Below are 19,565 nucleotides of genomic sequence, written 5' to 3'. Positions count from 1 at the left end.
TAAGATTAGAAGACAATTTTGCGTGACGTGTTGAAGTGATGAGGGGCTCTCATAACGGACAACAATTTTGTTTATTTTCCATTTGCTCACACAACACGCACATCACGAAAATAAAGAAAACAATTTCACCAAAGAAAGAGACAAGACAAAAATACTTTCACGAGGATGATGGTGTTTTTTTTATCCTGAATTTGGTGGAATACAAACAGTTGTAAAGAGATAGAGAGTAAAGAAAACAAGATGTAAAGAATCAACATTGTTTCTCGCAGTGTCCAAAAAAAAAAAAACAGAGCAAAATCCGTAACATTTTTCCTTTTTTCTCAATTAAGTTGAAATCACCCTAGGGTAGAATTTCCTAATTATATATATGTATATGCTGTTCGCAGTACCTTCGTGACATTTATGCCCACAGACCCTCCCAAAATTTTCAGAACGCATGGCAGTAACGAGAGAAAGAGATGAGAAAAATATCAACAACAAAAGGGCGCACAGCACTGAAAAATATATAATAATAATATCGCTTATTATTCCCAAGATATAACATGGGAAAAAAAAGGAATACCTACATAAAAAATTGATTTTCTGTCAAGTAAAAGGACGAAACAAATATGGGTTAATTCTGTTTTCCGACTCTGATTATATGGCACAACGAATTTCGCATATCAAATGACGGCCGTCACATTAGGGAGAAGAATTAGTCGTATTTAAAAAAAAATTGTGTGTAACGGAAGTAGAAGGTCGGGAAATGCAAATGAAATGGGAAAACTACATGGATCAACAAACAATTTCCCATTTCAGAAAAAAAGAAGGAAAATGATCCTATAAAACTACAATCGATATAAATAAATTCATGTATATAATCTAATAATATTATATACATATCTGATGCAACGGTGTTACCGCTGTATGGAGGATCGTTGTGATGTGTTACTCAGCCAGCAATCATTTATTTAAAAAAAAAAAAAAAATTTAATAATGGCATTTGACTTAGAAATGTCCTTCGCTTTGCATTTAAAGGGACACTCAATTTTTCTTTTCTAGGTAATTTTGCCTAACTAATGGACGATCTTAAACGTCGTTGCATGGCCGTACCTCATCTCTCAAAAGGATACAAATTAGAAATGAAAGCAAACAAGAGCGGCAATGCTCGTACTACACGCAAAACTCAAACAGGAAGAATGGATGTAAAGGAGGAAGCTCTTTAAAAGGATGCAAGAGATTCACAGGGAAACATTTCCTCGGTTAGTAAAAAAAAAAATCAACATTTTTCTCTTTTAGTTTACAAATTTTAACGTTAAACAAAGCCACGTATTTCGGGCTATTCAAAAACTATGGTACATTATTACCAACCAAAATGACGTGTCCCTTAAATAGGTACGTTTTCGGTATTTGAATAAATAGAAATCAGAATTTAAAAAATTTATGAAAGAAAACGTATGCGATGTACCTCGTGTGATGAACGTCAATTGAATAGCAATTTCTACCAGTTCGTATTCTTTTCGTCCATCTGAAAACTACATGGGATTCATCGCTTTCCGTTTCCAACTTTGAATCGATGATGGTAAGGGGCCTCGTGTGATTTGACTAAAAGAAATGGGGGCTTTTTTGATAATTAGCGTAACTTTAAATGCTTTACTTAATTTCTCTTTAGTCCCGTCAAAAAGGAAACCGATCCCCCTTTTTATCCGGTGGCAGAACTGTAGACAAGTCAGGTGATACAAATGATAAGACTACAAATTTTACTGTAACAAAACTTCAACTCCATAAAACGAAAAAAAAAAAAAAAATCAACAACACAACTTAAATACAGTATATAACAACCGCGTATGTAGGGAGAAAATGAATTAATACAGCACCCGAAATTATAGAGGCAAAAGTTAATCGGTTAAAAATAATGGACGTGAAAAATGAAAGCGCAATTTCCCTATTCCATAACCTTTTCTCTTTGCCTTGACATGTCCCCATTTAGAGAGGGAGAGAATTAGGAGGAAATTTAAAGATGTCCCAGATCCAATATCCCAGAGACATGTCGAAGTGGTTAAATAGAAATGAGCGGCCAGGATTTTGTTTGTTTAAAATCGCCATTGAAAAAAAGAACATAAGAAACCCAAGAAAAAGCAACATAATAATGCGCGATGTATACATATATATATTGTGGGGCTAATACAATCAGGTGGTGAAATATTTAGGGAAAAAAAATAATCAGACAACCGAGTACAAGAAGAAAGGAGAAAAAAAGAACAAAAACAAACAATAATAAAAGATGTGCGCGTCTTTCACTCATTCTCAGATCTCCTTTTTTTTTGAAAATTATTTGGCGGTCTTTTCAAAAACAAACTTTTAAAGTTGTGACTCGGATGTTTTAATTCAATTTCTTATTATTAGCACGAAAAAAAAAAGTCCTAACTTTCGGGAGTCAAATCCATTCGATTTCTTATTTGATTTGTATTGGATGTAACGTAATGTACGCCTATTTAAGTTTTTTTAAAGGTAAAAATGCAATTTGGTGGTAACATGAAATAATAAACTGAAAAAAAAAAAATTTAAACAAATCACAAACTATGCTATTGTTCGTAAAAATGTTAAAAGTTTACACACACACACACACGCGCACGGTGTTTGGCCCTTTGGTTATTATTGACTTTCTTTTATCTTACTAAAAGAATATGTAACAAGTAACATTTAATGTAAGACGGGCGAAGGAAGCCTGGGGCAAAGCCTCAAGGAAACAAAAGCTATTCGTGCTATTACACAATCAACCTGCTATTTGTTCTGGCACAACTTCAATTGAAAAATGAAAGAAATAATTTATGTTTTTGTTGCTACTACGTGTGTGTGTGTGTGTGTGTTTTATTGTTAAAGGCAGTTAAAAACATAAATTCTTCAAAAAGAGACGGTGGAAACAAAAATTCTAAATTAAACGATAGAAATTGTGAAAACATAATAATCTCAATTCTGACTACATTTTGAAACAGAGGTAACAGGGAGGAACTAACAAAAATTGCACACTCGTTTAAAAAAATTTAAAAAAAAAAGGTAAGAGACCATTCGAGGTTGAGGGAAAAGGGTCAATTATGACTAAAACGTGATGTCCTTTGACACGTGAAACATTTGGATTCGATCAATTAAGTGTTCAGTTTGATGTCTCATTCAGATGGGATAATTGGGACCCAAACTTCCCTCCTCAGCAAAATCAACAATGAACGACAACTTGTGGTTGGAGGTGGCTAAAAGGAACAACAACCATCGGCTTTTTTTTTTGGATCAAATTGTTTTCTTAAAAATAATTAAGTACATTTTACAATAATAACTGTTTTTTTTTTCGTCTGCTAAAATCTGTTGGTGGTAGATGTTCAAATATTTAAAAATCCCTTCTTTTTTTGAATCACTAATTCCTCTTTTGATTTATCCCACTAAATAGCCAATGATTTTGCCATCGTAATTGATTATATCGGGCCAAGAATTCCTTAACTATAAACACAATGAGGTCTAATGACACGTCCAAAATGAAAAACAAAAAGGAGGAGGGAATCTTATAATCAATATAGACCCAAAAGTCAAGAGGAAGGAAGAAGAAATTCTTGTTTCCCAAAGTTGATTAAATGTCTTACTTTTATGTGCCGGGGAAGCATCTCGGAGCATCCATTTTTTTCATTTCAAAAATTTAGAAACCTATAAAATTAAAAATAAATAATTTTAAAAAAATCCCCGTCAACAAAACAAATTTGAATAATATTTACCTTTGATGTAGCCGTAGGCCTCGAGTGAAGACATGAGAACGTAAAAGAGCCACAGGAAGACAAAGAGAAAGCTGGTAGCTATTTTGTAACCGCGGGGACCGCCCAACTCCCCGCCAATCAGTTTGGAACGCCTCAGCATCATCACCAACAAGGCAATCATGGCCGTACTGCAGAAGAGCACCACCGAGAAGCCCAAACTAATTCGAAAAAAAAAAAGAACGAGTTGCAAAGCGAAACTAAATTAAAACGATAGGTCTATACATTTATATAACATAAGAATCATCAGATAAAATAAGAAAAAAAAAAAAATCTCAAGATGGAGGATGGGAGAACGAAATCTTCATTGCACATTCCGGTGCTGTGTGTAATCAACACTGGTGGGTAGGGGGGCTTATAGCCCCACGCGAAAGCCCTGGGATATATTTCGGCTGTTAAGATAACACATAGAGGCGTTCCCCCCTCAGCTTATATGTATAATGCAACATATCGATTTCTTTTTTTTTTTTTTTTTTTCTTAAGTGTTCCATATATCTTTCCTCGGTATAAACTACGAGCCCTACGTCCTTGTGTTGTACACACTCTTGAAAATGTTTGAGAGAAAAGACGTGCTCGGAATTGTATTGAACTCAGATCCTTTGAGTGGTCGCCGTGCGCTACACATTTAAACGAGAAAAAGGGCGTTTGACAAATGTTTTCTTTTTGCTCTTCTCGATTTCGTACACAAGCAAGCCGGGATTTCGCTCTCACGGGAGTTAATCAACACAACTTGCCATCCATCGTTCACATATGTTGTGAGGATAACGAAGCGTCTACGCTTCGTGTAATCTACGGGGATGTTCAAATGCATGGTGTTATGACGGCAGTTCGTTGATTTGACGCAAGTTTCAAGATTATCGTAGCGTCAACAGTTGCCAAAGTTCTCTTTTTTTTTCAAAGTCAACTTCGAGAAAAAGGGAGGCCCTTCGTAGAAGCGAATAGGACAAATGGATGTGTCTTTAATCCTCTTCCATAGAGCCATCTATTATACTAAAAGTCTTTATCTGTAATAGACGACAGTATTATACGGATAGGAAAAAAGATGAATGGCGTGCACGATTCGTACAAAGTGGACGTGACCAAAAAATGCGATTTTTGACGTATTTAATTTGCAAAAGAGATAGAAAAAAGTCCCTTGGCGAATAATAAATCATATTAGATATTAAGGATGAGGAGATTCATTTAAAATTTAAATTTCCTTTAAAAAAAAAGTCAGTCAATATTGGGACTCGAACCGACTATCCGGTAAAACAAGAGAACTCAGCAGCAACATCGTTTAAAAAAACATTGGATTCTCGTAACAACCCCGCAATCGATCACAACAAAGTGGATCAACACGACAAAAAAAAAAGGCCTTTCAAAACATACACGCTGTCGAGGTCGCAAAAAAAAAAAGCCAGCCAGCCAGGAGCAATTTAATTCTTTACAGCTGTTTTGAACGGCTGCAATAATATTGTGTAACTAAAAAAGATCTTTCCATCTCCTTTTTCCGAGCCCTTATAAATGTATCACCAGGGTAACGTCATCGAGTTCTTCAAAAAAAAAAAAAAAGGCTCCTCTTATTGGTTCTTTATAAAAACGCGTTCAAACGAAAGACTAAGGAGCGGGACCGATCGATTGATGCAACCGCTGGAACAGTTGAAACGTACACAGACTTGCGTGTTAAACTCAGAAGATTGGAATATGTTTTTTTTTTTTTGGGTGAGGGGAGGTTTTATACAAAAGCCTTACATAAGAAATTGGTTGTCGAGAGATGTACATGCCAAATGTCAATAGAAGGTTAAGAAGCAACGGTTTTCTTATGTTTTTTTCTGAATGATTCCGAAAGGCTATAAGGAAGCGAGTCACCTTTCAAGCAGATGAGTTTTCCGCATGAGATATGCATAATGTTAGCCTAGAGGGAGCTCACCGTCAAATACAAAAGAGACACTAGATGATGTTGCACACCCAGGCTTAAATACTCTTATCAATGATTAATAGAATATTTCGGACATTAGAAGCCCAAAATGAAGCTCCAATTTTTCGTGGTAGTCAACACTCGCTCAACGATGGAAACAGACGTGCAGGATTTAAAACATAGGACGACGTGAAACAAATTTAAAAAAAAATGAAATGTAAATGATTTTAGTTTGAATATTTTTACGGTGAATGGTGTGGATTGAGGTCAAGTAATCCACAGTGGACTGCACTACGTTTTTTTCTTATTTTTATTTTAGTATTCCATTGCGGAGGACGATGATGTGACGCATAAGAATGCCGGGCCTATCTTATTGCTCCCAATAGATGCTCGCACAATATTGCCCTGGAACACAATAAACCACTTTGCTCTAGCCCTCCCCCCTTTTTTTCTCTTACATTGTTAATCATCCAAGTCTTGATATAGAAATGCGGACGGCTTCAACAATCGAGTTGTTTTTTTTTTTAGCGCTATAACAGTGAAAGAATTTTGTTTAATGAATACAAAAGTCTGTCGCGTCATTCAACTGCCAGTTATCAAGAAAAAGTTTTAGTTTTTTTTTTTTTTTAAATGATCGTGTCTGCATAAGTTGGGGCGAGCTCGTTAATTAAGTCGTAAATGACTACGGTACACACCTCCTTTTTGAGAGAAGGTATTCTTCAAAACAAAAAAAAAATGAAATGGTATGAAAGCATTCAAATCGATGGCAGCCTGTAAAGGACACGCCCATCAAACGAGATTGGATTTTCTGTTGGAACATTCAGCGCAGATGTTGTTGCGTACGAAATTACTTTTGGCAACGATGTCGATATCGCATTTGCCTCGTATATTCATCTGTCAAATTTGTTTTTCATTTAAATGTTTGATCGCCCCCCCCCCTTTTTTTTTATCCACAACAAAATGTACGAAAATATCAAAGAATTAAAATAGCTATCACGTAACATCCCGCATATCAATCACTTGGATTTTTTAAAAGAAGCGCGCCATTTTAAGTCCGATTTCAAATTTAAAAAAAAAAAAACGAGGAGCGTGATTTCAAAAAGAAAATAGAATAAAGAAAGGTCTTACTTTCCGACTGGCACGATGAATGCTTCTCCGTGCCAGGCCTTGTAGATGGCGGCCATGGACCAGGCGATGCCGATCCCCAGGAAGACGTTGACGGCGTTACTTCCCGTCACGTTGCCCACGGACGCGTCGGCGTACTGGTCCTGAGCTGCGGCCACTTTACTGGCGAACATGTCTGCCGATGTCAGCGTCGTGTTGAAGTGTTTGCCGATCACGTCGCGGATTCGGATTCATTAAAAAAAAACAGAAAATGGGAAGGAAGAAAGAAAGAAAAAAATGCAAGTTAGTTTCAATAAAATATCGAACGTAAAAATGTAATTCAAATAAGAAGAGAGATTTTGAAACGGTTGTGCTACATTGGCCAGCTAGGCCGTTATTCTAACCCAAGAGACACGAAAAAGAATTGGAAGGGGGAGGTGAAAAAGTTACACGACATTAATTTCCCGTTGCGCAGTTCTAACAAAAAAAAAAAAGGCCTTTCTTTTCGCCCACCCCCATTTCGTCTGACAATAGAAAAAAGGGAAGTAGTAAGTCCAACAAGCGCATACATAGCCCCGAGCTATGTAGCCGTATCTCCTCGAGTACCATCTATTCTTGCTTATAGACTTTTGTGAATAGGAAGCGCGTGCATTACAATGCCGTGAAATTTCTCGTTATTTTCAATTCCCCCCCTCCACTCTTTTTTTTTTTTTCGTACATAATCAAGGACGGGATGGACGAACTTGAACGGCAAACTTTTTTTCCGAAGCCTCGTGATTTATATTTTTTTCAAAGTTTACGAGAAGCGCCGGGGTTGATGGATAAATCCGCAATAACAAAAATCTACAAAGTTATTTGGCTATTCCCGCCCTCCCTTTTTTTTTTTCATCGCTATTTACATAAGAAAAGGTTAAAATATAACAATTTGCGTTCATAAATCAATAGTTCCTCCCTTTTTTCTGCAGCCCTAACAACATTAATTTATCATTTTGGACTTGTTCCTCTGTTTCTTATAAAAAATTTGCATAAAATGATTAACGTCGGCTCAAAGTTAACTCCCCCTCAAAAACAATAGAAAAAAAAGAAGAGAGTTTCACTAGTTGAAGCACGCTAACGTGGCTGTAATGCTACATGTTCAAACCGATATCATGCTATTTATGCGTGCCCGTGCATACATAGAAATATGAAGGGGGGGGGGGCGTCCTTTACATGCGATTTTTTTTTTAAACGTTACGAAATTCTTGTTTTGCCCGTTTTCTTTCTTTTTTTTTCGGTTGATAACAAAAATATATATCTAATAGATGAATTCTACCTGGAACGCTCGTGCCCAGAGCCACAAAGGCGATGGCTGTAACGGAATCCTTGAGTCCTACCGAACAGCCAAAGGCAGAGGAGACGTCTCCAATGATTGCAGTCAGGACGCCGATCAATATAATGGATATGAAGAAGCAAAGCCATCCATTCATACGATCTAATGGGTTGGGGTAGGTGGGGAGGTCAGAGCAAAAAAGGTTAAGGATTTTGTTTCGTTGTAAGAATTGATTGTTTAAGTTAATGTTGTTTTTAATGGTGGGAACAAAGGTGAACAAAAGACAAGGGATGTAAATGGACACATTCCGACGACATGACATTTTCTCTCGTTGATCTAATAATATTTAGTCACTTGTTCACATGATGATTGGCTGTAAAAGTCATTCACGAGCTGACGTCACTGGATATGAAATGAACATATCCATAGGTAAAAAGAAATAATTTAATTAGTTCATTCAATTTGTTTTTTTGCTAAAAAATATCGGGCAGCAGGCAGACTAGTTCCATTTCTGTTCTCTGTGTCGGCAGGTATATTTTTTTTTTTTTGGGGGGGGGGGGGAGGAGGTTTGGCCTACCTGGGATGCTGGTACCCAAAGCCACAAAGGCAATGGCCGTGACGGAATCTTTGAGACCGACAGTGCAGCCCATATGTGATGACAAGTCGCCAATGACGGCCGTCAATGCACCGATCAAGATGATTGAAACGACAAATGCCACGTAACCGTCCGACATGTCTAATTTTGCATATTCGGGTTGGTTAAACCCACACACAAAAAAATAATTATGTTTCAAAAATTCAACTATTAAATCAGTTTTGAGCGGGGTGCGCTTTCAATCGATTGCCGTTGGCACCTGCTGCACGTGAATGATTACCTAATAATTTGATTAGTCACGTTTACATGTAATCAATGGCATTTAATGGTTTTTTTTTTTTGATGGGGTTAAATTTTAGAATAAATGAATATCGAAATTAACCTGTTGGAGGCACGAATGCGAAAAGAATCTTCCAGAAAAGGGTCAAGAAATGGAGGACGTAGTCGCCGCAAGACGGCATCTTCGTTTCACCGTCTTCGTCTTCGTCATCTGCGGGGAAAAGAAAGAAACAAATGAAATCGTATAATTCAAAAATGTGACGTGAATGTGTCATTGAAATCGATGTACTTTCGGAATTAAGTTTTTCATATTTTTTTTTTTCCTATTCGTCTGTGAATCTGTACGAATGCTACCGTAGCCACGCATAAGAAAGCTTACAATTTTTGTTTTCATCATCGCGTGCAGACCGAGGTGCTCACGCAAGAAATCCCTCGTGTTCCCAAGTCAACTTTTTAACGGCAATTCGTTTTAAGTTAACCGTTGTTCACTTCAGAACAACAAGAAAACGACATTGATTCTGCGATTCAAGTTATTTCCAAAATATTTCAGAATAGAAAGCGACTGCATGGAGATTGCCCAATTAAATGGAGAAACATTCCGATAGCGAATCAGCCCCCGCACGAAATTAAATTCCAAGCCTATGACGGTAAACTAGAATTATGCGCTCAGGAATGTTCGATTACAAATTAGATTGATTCAAAAGAATTAAACAAATTCTTTAGCAAAAATTGATTTAGAATTAGAATAATGGCAAGAGCCTTTCAAGTAGGATTCCCTTTTTTTTTTTTCTACCATCGCAGTGCGTAAATCAAACTTGCCTTTCATCATCTTTATTATGCAGCCACGCCCTTGCGTAGATAATGCGCTCTATGCAGATAGCATCAGACAATATATCTTTCCTTTTAGCTGGTCCTGCCTTTCCTCTCTTCGTATCGATTTAATGGCCTATTTTCAATACTCAAAGTGGAGACGCTTCCCATCTTTACGCTTCGCCGTTTCAATGAGTACCATCTACTTTTGATTGTTTCTCCTTCCAAAAAATCAATTTATAACCCCTCCCTTCTATTTCTTTTTTATTATTATATTTACCTTTATTACGTCAATATTGGGAAAACAATCTATCATCATTGCCTATCTCTGTTTTCATTGAATTAGTACAGGCAAATGTCTTTTTTTTTGTTTGTTTGTTTAGCCTCCATCCCCCTGATGGTTTCCTATAACGAAGGTCTTTGATTTCCTTTTGCAAACGTGTGCGTATCACATATCGCTCCTGACATGGCGCATTAATGAAGAAGGAAAGTCAACATTTTTGGGTACCTGATGGATTGACGGTGATGGCCTCGATGAATTGCTCTTTCCACGACGAGGATCCGACCACCAAGGAGGCGTTGGCTCGCTGCACCAATTTGTCGACCGTGTTCTGTCTCAACCAAAGCGAAAAAAAATAAATAAATCAATTTCGTATAAAAATAGACATAACAATACGAGAAATAATGTGAGATGACTAATGAATGAATTAAAGTTTCCTTTCTGAAGTGATGGATCGACTTGGTGTGACACCCAGGGCCAGTGCAATAATCAACAGATATTCCGTGACACTGGCACTTGAGTATTTTAAAATTTTGTTTTAATTAATTCAGAAAAAGAATAAAAATATATTAGTAGATGTGAGAAATAATTCATTTTGCTTTCCTTTAAATCAAAATTCTAGGCGAATAGCCACGACCCTGACGACATACCACAAATGTAGAAAAAGATGAAAGAAAAAGACAAAAACGGACAGCAGACGAAGCGTGAAAGAATTCGATATTTTTTTTCTTTTCCTCCCGCGGAATAGAAGCCAATGTGGGCTCCAGGCCAGACAGCCCTCACAATCCTTCCTATCTTACTAGAATGAAACAAAAGAAAAGCGGCCTGTCGGATTTAGCCCAGCTCTTGTCTGTCCGCTCCCAGGCTCCTCCTGTTGTTTTCGTTTTTTTTTTTTTTTTTTCATTTTTATTTTGAATTCAATCAAATAGATGTCGTATTGAATTGATTCCAAACGTCAATCTTTTGTTTTCCCCAAAAATACACACACAGTCAGCTGATGGTTACGATTGAATGATTTTGTTGGAAGTTTGACAATTATAAGCTGCTTCATTATCGTCTGCAACTTCCAATAGCGGGAAAATAGCCTTAGGCTATTACCCGCTACTCCCTCGAATGAAAACGGGCAAACGTCAAGTTTCGATCAACGAGTTGTCAGATTTAAATGACGTCCAACTGGCAATCAGCAGAGTAACAAGGCAATTATTTTTCGGCTGTAATATTAAATTAGATTTGATTCCCCATACAGTCTGACGGCATTCAATAGCAAAAAAAGAGAGAGATTTTGTTTGGCTTTGTCGAACTGGCGCAAACGATAGCTAAAGCAAAAAAAAAAAAAAAAAAAAAAAAAGGTAGGAGTTTTAAGAAAGGAAAAATTCAAACATGTCTGGTTCGGTTAGCTTGTTATGTACAGTGTTGCAAAACACTGGCAGAGTGTCAAAGACTTGGCCAAGCGTGAAAGATAAAATAAAAAAGAACAAAAGAGAGAGAGAAAGAGAGAGAGAGAGAGAGAGAGAGAGGGACACGAAGACGCTAAAGGTCTTCTTTTCTTTAAATAAAATTAAGAAAAAAAAAAAAAAACAAGGGAAATAATGAAAAGAGAGTATTACTTTACCTTGAATTCTTTGCTCTCTTTGACGCGGATTTGGAGCCGGGTGTTTTCGCCCAGTTTGGGCCGGCCGAGCAGGGCCACTTTCTGATCGTAGCTCAAACCTCCCGCAGGCAGGTTCGTTAGGCTTTCAGCAGTCGGTGTATCTTTTTTTTTTTTTTTTTTTTTTCCAGAGAATTCAAATTTCCATCATCGCCACCAGATCACAGCACAAACCGAGAAAAAAAAAGAAATTGAGTTAATTCAATTAGGTGTCGCACAACATTAGTATTTTTCAATTCAAAAAATTAGGCGAACATTGAACGTTGAAAAAAAAAATGTTTGATGATTATAATTGAGAAATGAACGCGTTCTGGGAAAGGGTCAGACGAAGAATGGCTAACAAAAAAAAAAAAAAAAGAAATGAAATAAGGGGAAGGCTATAGAAAGACACTGAACGCGCCGGTTCCCCGGGAATCCCGAAAATAGACACACCGACGAAGGCCACAGCCGGCTGACTAGTTGCGAGAATGAAAATCTTAAAAAAAAAAAAGAATTAAACCTTTGCAATTATTTTCGTGTGCCTCTGTGTGTGTTGGCTGAATCTATCGGCATTTGATTAACGTTTTCACGTCGTTTTCTCATGGAAAAATGAGCCATTGACGAATTAAAAGTTGATGAGTTCATCGATTGGGAGAATTCCTAATCGAAATGAATGGACAACTAGTTTTATGGCTAACACGTGTACGTGTGTAATGAATTATGATGATCCGCTTTTCGCTGAAATTTAATTCAGCCACCGCCCTGAAACGGCGCGTAACATTCAAAGTGAATTGATTTCTTGTAACGAGCAAACGCCAACTGATTATCCGCAATGCCGATCGATGGTTTGAAAAAGGTCCATGACAAATGAAATTTAAAACATTAGGCATTTTTACATGGCGCGAATTGTTTCTTTTAGCGCCATCTGTTTAACAAACGGGACTAATACGGTAGCCCTTCCCATATTTGTTTGAAAAAGAATGCTGGGAATTATTTTAAAGGGACTGTAGACAAGAAGAAGATAAGAAGCCTTCGAAAACAGTGGAGGGGAAAGCCCCAAAAATGAAATAAGAACTTCATGTATCCGCGTGTGCCAAAAGAGGATTCAACACGAAAGTAGAGAACAAAAAATGGAACGCGATATCGCAATAAAAATTAAATATTAGCGAAACATTGATTCGGAAAATTCGATTTACTACGAATCGATCGAAAGGATTTGATCAAAATTTTACCTCCCAATTGTTTGGGTTCTTCGATTTCCAAGTAGAAGAGTACGTCCTTCTCGTAACTGTCCTCCTCGAGGATCTGTAGGGAGATGTACTTTCTACAAAATAAGAAATCAATAAACTATTAGTCTTATTAAACACACACGCACACGAACGTTTCATTGTATATGTTTACACACATATTTATAGGTGTATACAACCTGCTGCTGTTTTTAAAAGGCCCATTTCATCAGCATTGATTTTTTTTCTTATTTAATTTAAAAAAGAAATAACCCCACTACATTTTTTTTTTTTTTTTTAGAGTATATGTATACAGCCGGCCAGGCCGTTTGCCTAGCCAAGACCACAAGGAGAAACCAGACACACGGACCATTGGAAATAGATCAGACTTTTCTGTGTGCGGGTATACACCAGCAATAGATGGAACAGGATGAGCCATTTTTATTTTTAGTTGAGCTCGGCTCTCAACATTTTTTTGCTGGACTGTGTGTGTGTGTCTGCCCATTGAGCCATTTAGAAAACACACACCAACCCCTACAGATCAATTTAAAAAAAAAGAAAAAAAAAGAAAAAATCTTATTAGCGCGTTTTTCGAATGCTTCAGGTGCACAAGTCTTAAAGACAGCCTTGCACACACCATTTGTACCTTGCAAGTAATGAGCTAACCTCTTTGAATCCCTTTTGCTCATGTTTCGGCCGATAAATCAATATCTTGTGCACACAACATGCAGTGTCACATTATATACCGACTGTTAAGGCTCGACACACACACATTTTCCCCAATCCCATTTAGACGGTTGGCAAAAGACTATGGGGTACAGGTATACATATAAAAGGCATCTGCATAAGAGAGACGAAAAAAATAGGAAAGCCATAGAAAAAAAAAGGAGGGGATTGTGCACATGCAAGGCGTGCTAGTAAAAGCAAAACGAGATTATTCGGCCCTTTTTTAAAACTTTTCTGCAATTGGAAAATTTCTAGTTTTAAGTTGGGAAATGATTGCAATTTTGTTTTTTATTGGTTTAAATAATAAAAAAAAAAACAAGTGGGATAAGATCCCTCTAGAGAAATACATTTCAGACGTTCAGTTTAAAAAAAGAAACGCCAAAAAGAAAACTATTAAACGTGTCAAATAAAAAGAAAAAAACGGTTAAATTATTGATTCTTTAAAAAAAGAGGGTACAGCCCTAGGCGGAACGAACCCAAGAAATGGGGAATAATAATAAGGGTACGGGTCGTGAAAACAAAAAACTTTGGAACGATGTTTATAATTATGACAGAGGGTGTGAGGGCTAAACACAATGGGACGAAAACGTTCACTATAAATAGGCCCTCGTATTCATCTGATTAATTCAAACGATGGGAGAAGGAAATATGTATATAAAAAAAATAACGTCATTTAGATGGGTCTGACATGACATCATTTTTCAACAGCTTGTTGTGTCCACACCTGTGAAACACAACGGCTGATTGGTAGCCACTTAGAAACGTAATTTTCACAGACCCATGGTGATATTTGACGCCGAGCGTTTGTTTCCATGGTGATCCACGACCCAAACACGCACATACAAAAGCGGGAGCCTCTCTCTCTCATTCCACCGACTTTCTCGTGTGTCTGCACCGCCACCAAAATAAACTTTTGCCCAGTGAACGGAGTAAAGAGAAAGAAAAAAAAAAAGAAATTTTTTTTAGGTTCCCCTGTTTTTTAGCCTCGTCACACAAATACTTTCGCATCCGTAACAAAATATAAATTGTATCGAGAGACTATGCACATCAAATTCGATTGAATTTACCCTCCCCCCCGGCCGCCAGATTTCGTATCAGAAAACATAGTTTTCTATGTCGTGCATTTTCAATCATTCAGGTCATGTAAACGGTCAGCGATGTACACACAGACAACATTTTCGATCGTCTACTATATACAAGCAAAAAGATCCACCAACTGGAACGGTCATAAACCCAAACGGATCGAATGGTCCCGAAACAAGAGAAAACAAAAGAACAGCTGAGCATCCAAGAAATAAAAGAACTAAGGCCAGAAAAAAAAAAAAAAAGAAGCCGTAGTTTTGCCGGATGGGATGTCATTTACATGTTACATTTCTGCAGTTCTTTTTCTCTCTCTTCCCGTTTTTACTTGTCTCCTTTTTCAACCGAGTTTCGCGTGATGTCATAAACGAGACGATTCTAATCCGTGTTCCCTGGCATCGACGAGTACTGAACCCCGTTGTGCCATTAAAAACAAAATGTACATCTCGCCATCCAACTGAAACAGCGTTTTAACGGGAGTATGCGAATTTAAATGCGTTAAATAGCCGTCAAATGATTTCCATATTCAAAACTAATTAACAAGGGACGAGTTCAATGTTCCTTAATGAACCCTACGGGCCAAATGTCATGTGATAATTCGACGATTGGCTTCCTGAAGGGCTCGCCATTTCGTGTAAACGAAAAAACGCCCACTTCCGGAAAGTTTTAAACGCTTAAATGGCAAATATCTTTTTGTTTCAATGAATTATAAAAAAGAAACCGGATCTAATGTAAGAAAAAAAAACGATAGCAAAAACCAAAACATTGGGAACGAAAGAGCGGCAAATGCTTCCGGACAAACACAAAAGGAATACAACCCCCACACCGGCTGTTGTGCGGATTTGTGTACAGACCGTATTGTATATTTGTTTATTAAATACCCCCCCAGCAAATGCTATTTGGTAGGTTGAAGCTTATTTTTCAGCAGCCGGAATTGGATCTCTTTTTTTGTGTGTGCCGCTGTCATGATCCTGACCATCATGACTACAATCCTCAAATACCCCCTTCCCCCTGATGTTTTTTTTTTTTTTTTTTTTTAAACAACAACAACAAAACAATTAGACAACGAATCTCCTTTCGTAAGGATGGCAACATTGCGGAATAGTCCCCAAAATAATTTTAAAAAGCCACTGATTATTTTAGAGCGGTAAACCGCCAAGGAAATGCGCACGACAACCGCACATATCCGTCATCTGCCCTTACGTACGTTGCCCATTTTTTTCGTGTTCCAGTTCAATTGCTTTGCATCACTCTATGCCTGCCTCTATGGCCGTTGTTAGAGAAACATTTGAACTCGTGGCAACAATCCCAACCCCGTAAAGTGAAGCCAACCGTATCGATTATAACCCAAAATTTAAAAAAATCTTTAAAATCAGAAACTATGCCAAACTCACTCGATCTCGTTGTTTTCGAAGATGATTTCGCCGACGGAGGTGACGTAGTCCTTGCCTTCCTTGGCCGTGCCTTCCAGGGTGCGATAAGGGACGGCGACCCGCCCACGGGCGCCGCTCCATCTGAGGACCTTGACGTCGTAAGTGCCGACCGATTCGACCAGTTCCACGTCCTTGTCGGCTAAATTGAAAATGCCGCAGTGGTCGTCGTCCAGGATCATGACGGTGGCCAGGAAGGGGGCTACAAGTTCGACGTCCACATCGTTGGCAGCTGCTTGTTGCTGGATGGCCGGAGCGCTGAGACTGCGAGTGGCGGAAGACGAGCCATTGACGGCGTTCACATTCAAATTCATACTTCCCGCCAATTCGCCATTGACAGGTGTGCTGTGAGCTTCGCGATATTTGTTGGAAAGAGAGCTGCCACTTCGGCTGACCCTTCCGCCTGTGCCGGCCGTTCCGGTAGGACGTGCGTTGCTCAATCGGATGTAGAAATGTTCGTCCTCCTCAAAGACGTCGTCGTCGATGACGCAGACGTTGAACGTTTTGAGCGTTTCTCTCGGTCCGAAAGTCAAAGTTCCCTGGACGGCGATGTAGTCGGATCCGGCGTTGGCCGACCCGTCTTCAGTCCGGTAATCGACCTGGACTGATTGGTTTATGTCCCCTCCGTCGCGGCGGACCGAAGCCGCGAATTCTCCTACATTTTCCATCACCGTGTAGTGGCCAGGATCGAAATAAATGCGGATACGTCCGTCCGGCACGCCCAATCTCGAATCTGGCACGCTGGGCGATGTAACAACTTGTGACAAGTCACTAGCTGCTCGATCCATCGCTTTCTTGGCTAAATTCGAACCGCCAGTGAGTTTGCGCGTCGCTTGAATCCGGTAGAATGCCCGGCTTTTCGGTCCGGTATTAGCCAATTCCTCTCGGGCCAGGGCTTCGATAGCCCTCATGTCCAGGTCGGGGTGTTTCTTGCGCAAGTCCCTCAGCAGGTGGATGTACTCGCGTCGGTGCTCTTCGAATTCGCGGACGTCGTCGTTCATTTCCTCCTCGTCGAACGTTTTCATTCCCAAATTATCGATGCCCACCATGCCTCCCGGGCCGTCTCTTTTGTGGCTGGACGAAGCCATTTCGATATCGTTTTGATTGAATCCCTCCGTCTCGACGATGACGCCTCTCCGATTCACCCTGTACTGCTTGGAGATGTACTTGTAGAAGAGTAAGCGCCGGTCGGCGATGTAGGCCGTGATGATGGTCGCCGGGAAAAAGAGGAAAGTGACGATGCCCTCCCAGACTTCGACGACTCCGACGGAGATGACGTCGAGGATGATGTAGAGCCAGACGTAAGCGAAGATGGACCAGGTGGCCGTGACGAAGAAGACGCGCAGGTGCTTGATCTTGCGCACCTGGCCCTCGGGAATGACGTAGACGCAGAGGCCGATGATCATGAAGAGGTTGAAGGCGGCCGAGCCGACGATCGTGCCCGGCCCGAGGTCGCCGGCCTCGAAATTCTTGGCGTAGACTTCGATGATGGAGAGGAGGATCTCCGGAGCGGATGAGCCCAGGGCCATGAGACTCAGGTTGGCCACCGTTTCGTTCCAGACGCGGACGACGACGATCTGGACGTCGCCGTTGGGTTTCTTGACGCGGATCTCCTTCTCCTGCGACGTGATGACTTCAATGGCGCCCATGAACCTGTCGGCGACGATAGAGACGCCCACAAACAGGTAACACATGGCGATGAAGTAGACCAGACCCCTGGCCACACGGTCGCCCAGGCTCAGGTTCGTGAACGGCCGCCACATTGGGATCAGGAGCCCGTCTTGGCACTGACCGTCTTCTAGAGCTGCTGGTTTCGTGCTGTTGGCCCACGTCATTTCAGACGACGAGGCAGACACGTCGTCCGCTAAACAGCAAAACATGAACAAAGCGGCCATGATGATTTTGGCGGTGAAAGGTCGTCTGCTTTTGATGCCTTCCACCATTTTTCCTGATGATTGTTTTCTAATGGCATCCATTTTGTTCTTCTTTTTCCAAAATTATACTTTTGTTTTTTTTATTTTGTTTGAGTTTTGGTTTAAAAACGAGTGGTTTGTAGTTACACTCTCACTCAGACACGCACACATACACACACACACACGAGGGGGCACAGACACAAGAGAAAACAGCACTGGTGCAGGACGGAAATCCGCCCAATCAAATTGTTAAATGAATTTCGTGTTTAGCTGCAGACACTTTTTGATTTCGATCGAATCCCGGATGAAGCATTTATCCGTCCGAGATTTCCAATCAAACGCGTTTCTTTTTTTTGCCAATGATTCTGAAAATCTCTTTAGCCTGTGGCCATGGCAGAAAGAATCTTCTGAAATTGCACGAGTGTCGTCAGTCTTTTTTTTTAGAATTAAAACCACCTTATCGTTTGCAGTCAATTCAAAGATTTTCTTTGGTCTAGTTGCACCACGTGGTCACCAAATGAAAAAGAAAAAAAACCGTTCTCAATGCCAATTCAACCAAAAAAAAAGTTTAAAATTTACGTTGGCAAATTGTTCCCCTATCTCATTTAGTTTCTTTTTTTTTTAATTTCAATGATTTAACAACAACAAAAAAAAAATTTTGATGTGAAACGGAGCCCGGCACGGAGCGTATAGCGTTAGCAGCTGCACGCAACGGAGGCCACACAGCGACTGGCTGTCGACTGTTTTAGCTATGGAGGACGTGGGGGTGGGAGGAGTGGGCGGGCTTTCATCATCTCTACATGGCGCACGCACACACTTTTGGAACTTATTCGGGGGAGGGGGAAGCATTAAAGACAAAAACGAGGTGGTAAAAAAAAAGAGAGGGAAAAGAATGTGGACACAAAGAAGAGAACAATACAAGCCAAAGTGAAAAAAAATTAAGAGGAGTTTATATTTAGTTACAGAAATTTGTTTTGAGTATTCAAAAGATATACATACATGAATGGAGAATAACTGAAACAGCTTCATTTTGATTCAATATCGAAGTGAAAAACGATGAGAAACAAGAGTGAAAGCTTATTCTGGGCGCCAAAAATAGCAGCGTTGCCGGTTTGAGTTCAAATGAGAACACCGGAAAGCAATTTTTTTTTTTCTCTTACGTATTTCGATATTACTAAATTATTTATTCTAAAAAAATATATATGAGTATGAGACCGGCGAAAATACTGTGATATGTGGTTGGTTGCGCATCCGTTTACTGTGTTAAATCAAGCGTGCAGCAGTGCAAGTGGAGCGACCGAGAAAAATGATGGGCCAAGCATCTCTTCCATTACACACATATAAGCATCCAGCTGGCATCACGCTCATTTGTACGGCCATAATGCATCACGAGTTTCTTCCACCCACCCCTTTTTTTTTGACGGATGATAATTGAGAACTGTCCATCCGTACAGCAGTTCCATTTATTTTCTAACCCCCCCCCTCCTTTTTGGCTGCGGCGTTGCATTTGCTA

General features: G+C 39.5%; 1 protein-coding gene across 2 annotated transcripts; it reads right to left on the bottom strand.

The window, feature by feature from the left end:
* Positions 1 to 16: 16 nt before the first annotated feature.
* LOC130693465 (sodium/calcium exchanger 3-like) lies at positions 17 to 18,745 on the bottom strand. 2 transcript variants are annotated; one of them, XM_059494682.1, is made up of 9 exons: positions 16,104 to 18,745; positions 12,910 to 13,001; positions 11,663 to 11,802; positions 10,279 to 10,381; positions 9,064 to 9,171; positions 8,664 to 8,822; positions 6,802 to 6,973; positions 3,741 to 3,937; positions 17 to 3,672 (listed from the first exon to the last, which is right to left on the bottom strand). In XM_059494682.1, the coding sequence occupies exons 1-9, from the start codon at positions 18,113 to 18,115 to the stop codon at positions 3,665 to 3,667; spliced, it is 2,991 nt and encodes a 996-aa protein (XP_059350665.1). In that variant the 5' UTR covers positions 18,116 to 18,745; the 3' UTR covers positions 17 to 3,664. The 2 variants fall into 2 exon arrangements, with proteins under 2 accessions (XP_059350665.1, XP_059350666.1); XM_059494683.1 differs by lacking the exon at positions 8,664 to 8,822 and adding an exon at positions 8,090 to 8,248.
* Positions 18,746 to 19,565: the final 820 nt, after the last annotated feature.

This window comes from Daphnia carinata, chromosome 3 (assembly GCF_022539665.2).
Source record: "Daphnia carinata strain CSIRO-1 chromosome 3, CSIRO_AGI_Dcar_HiC_V3, whole genome shotgun sequence".
Taxonomy (NCBI): Eukaryota; Metazoa; Arthropoda; class Branchiopoda; order Diplostraca; family Daphniidae; genus Daphnia; species Daphnia carinata.
Note: the sequence above shows the minus strand (reverse complement) of the source record. Positions and strands in the feature narration are given on the sequence as shown.

Excerpts from the sequence above, each read along its gene's own strand:
- LOC130693465 (XM_059494682.1), bottom strand. The coding sequence starts at position 18,115 with ATGGATGCCATTAGAAAACAATCATCAGGAAAAATGGTGGAAGGCATC. Across the intron at positions 10,382-11,662 it reads AAGAGAGCAAAGAATTCAAG|AACACGGTCGACAAATTGGT; the intron begins GTAAAGTAATAC and ends TGGTTGAGACAG. Across the intron at positions 8,823-9,063 it reads CGCATTCGTGCCTCCAACAG|ACATGTCGGACGGTTACGTG; the intron begins GTTAATTTCGAT and ends ATGCAAAATTAG.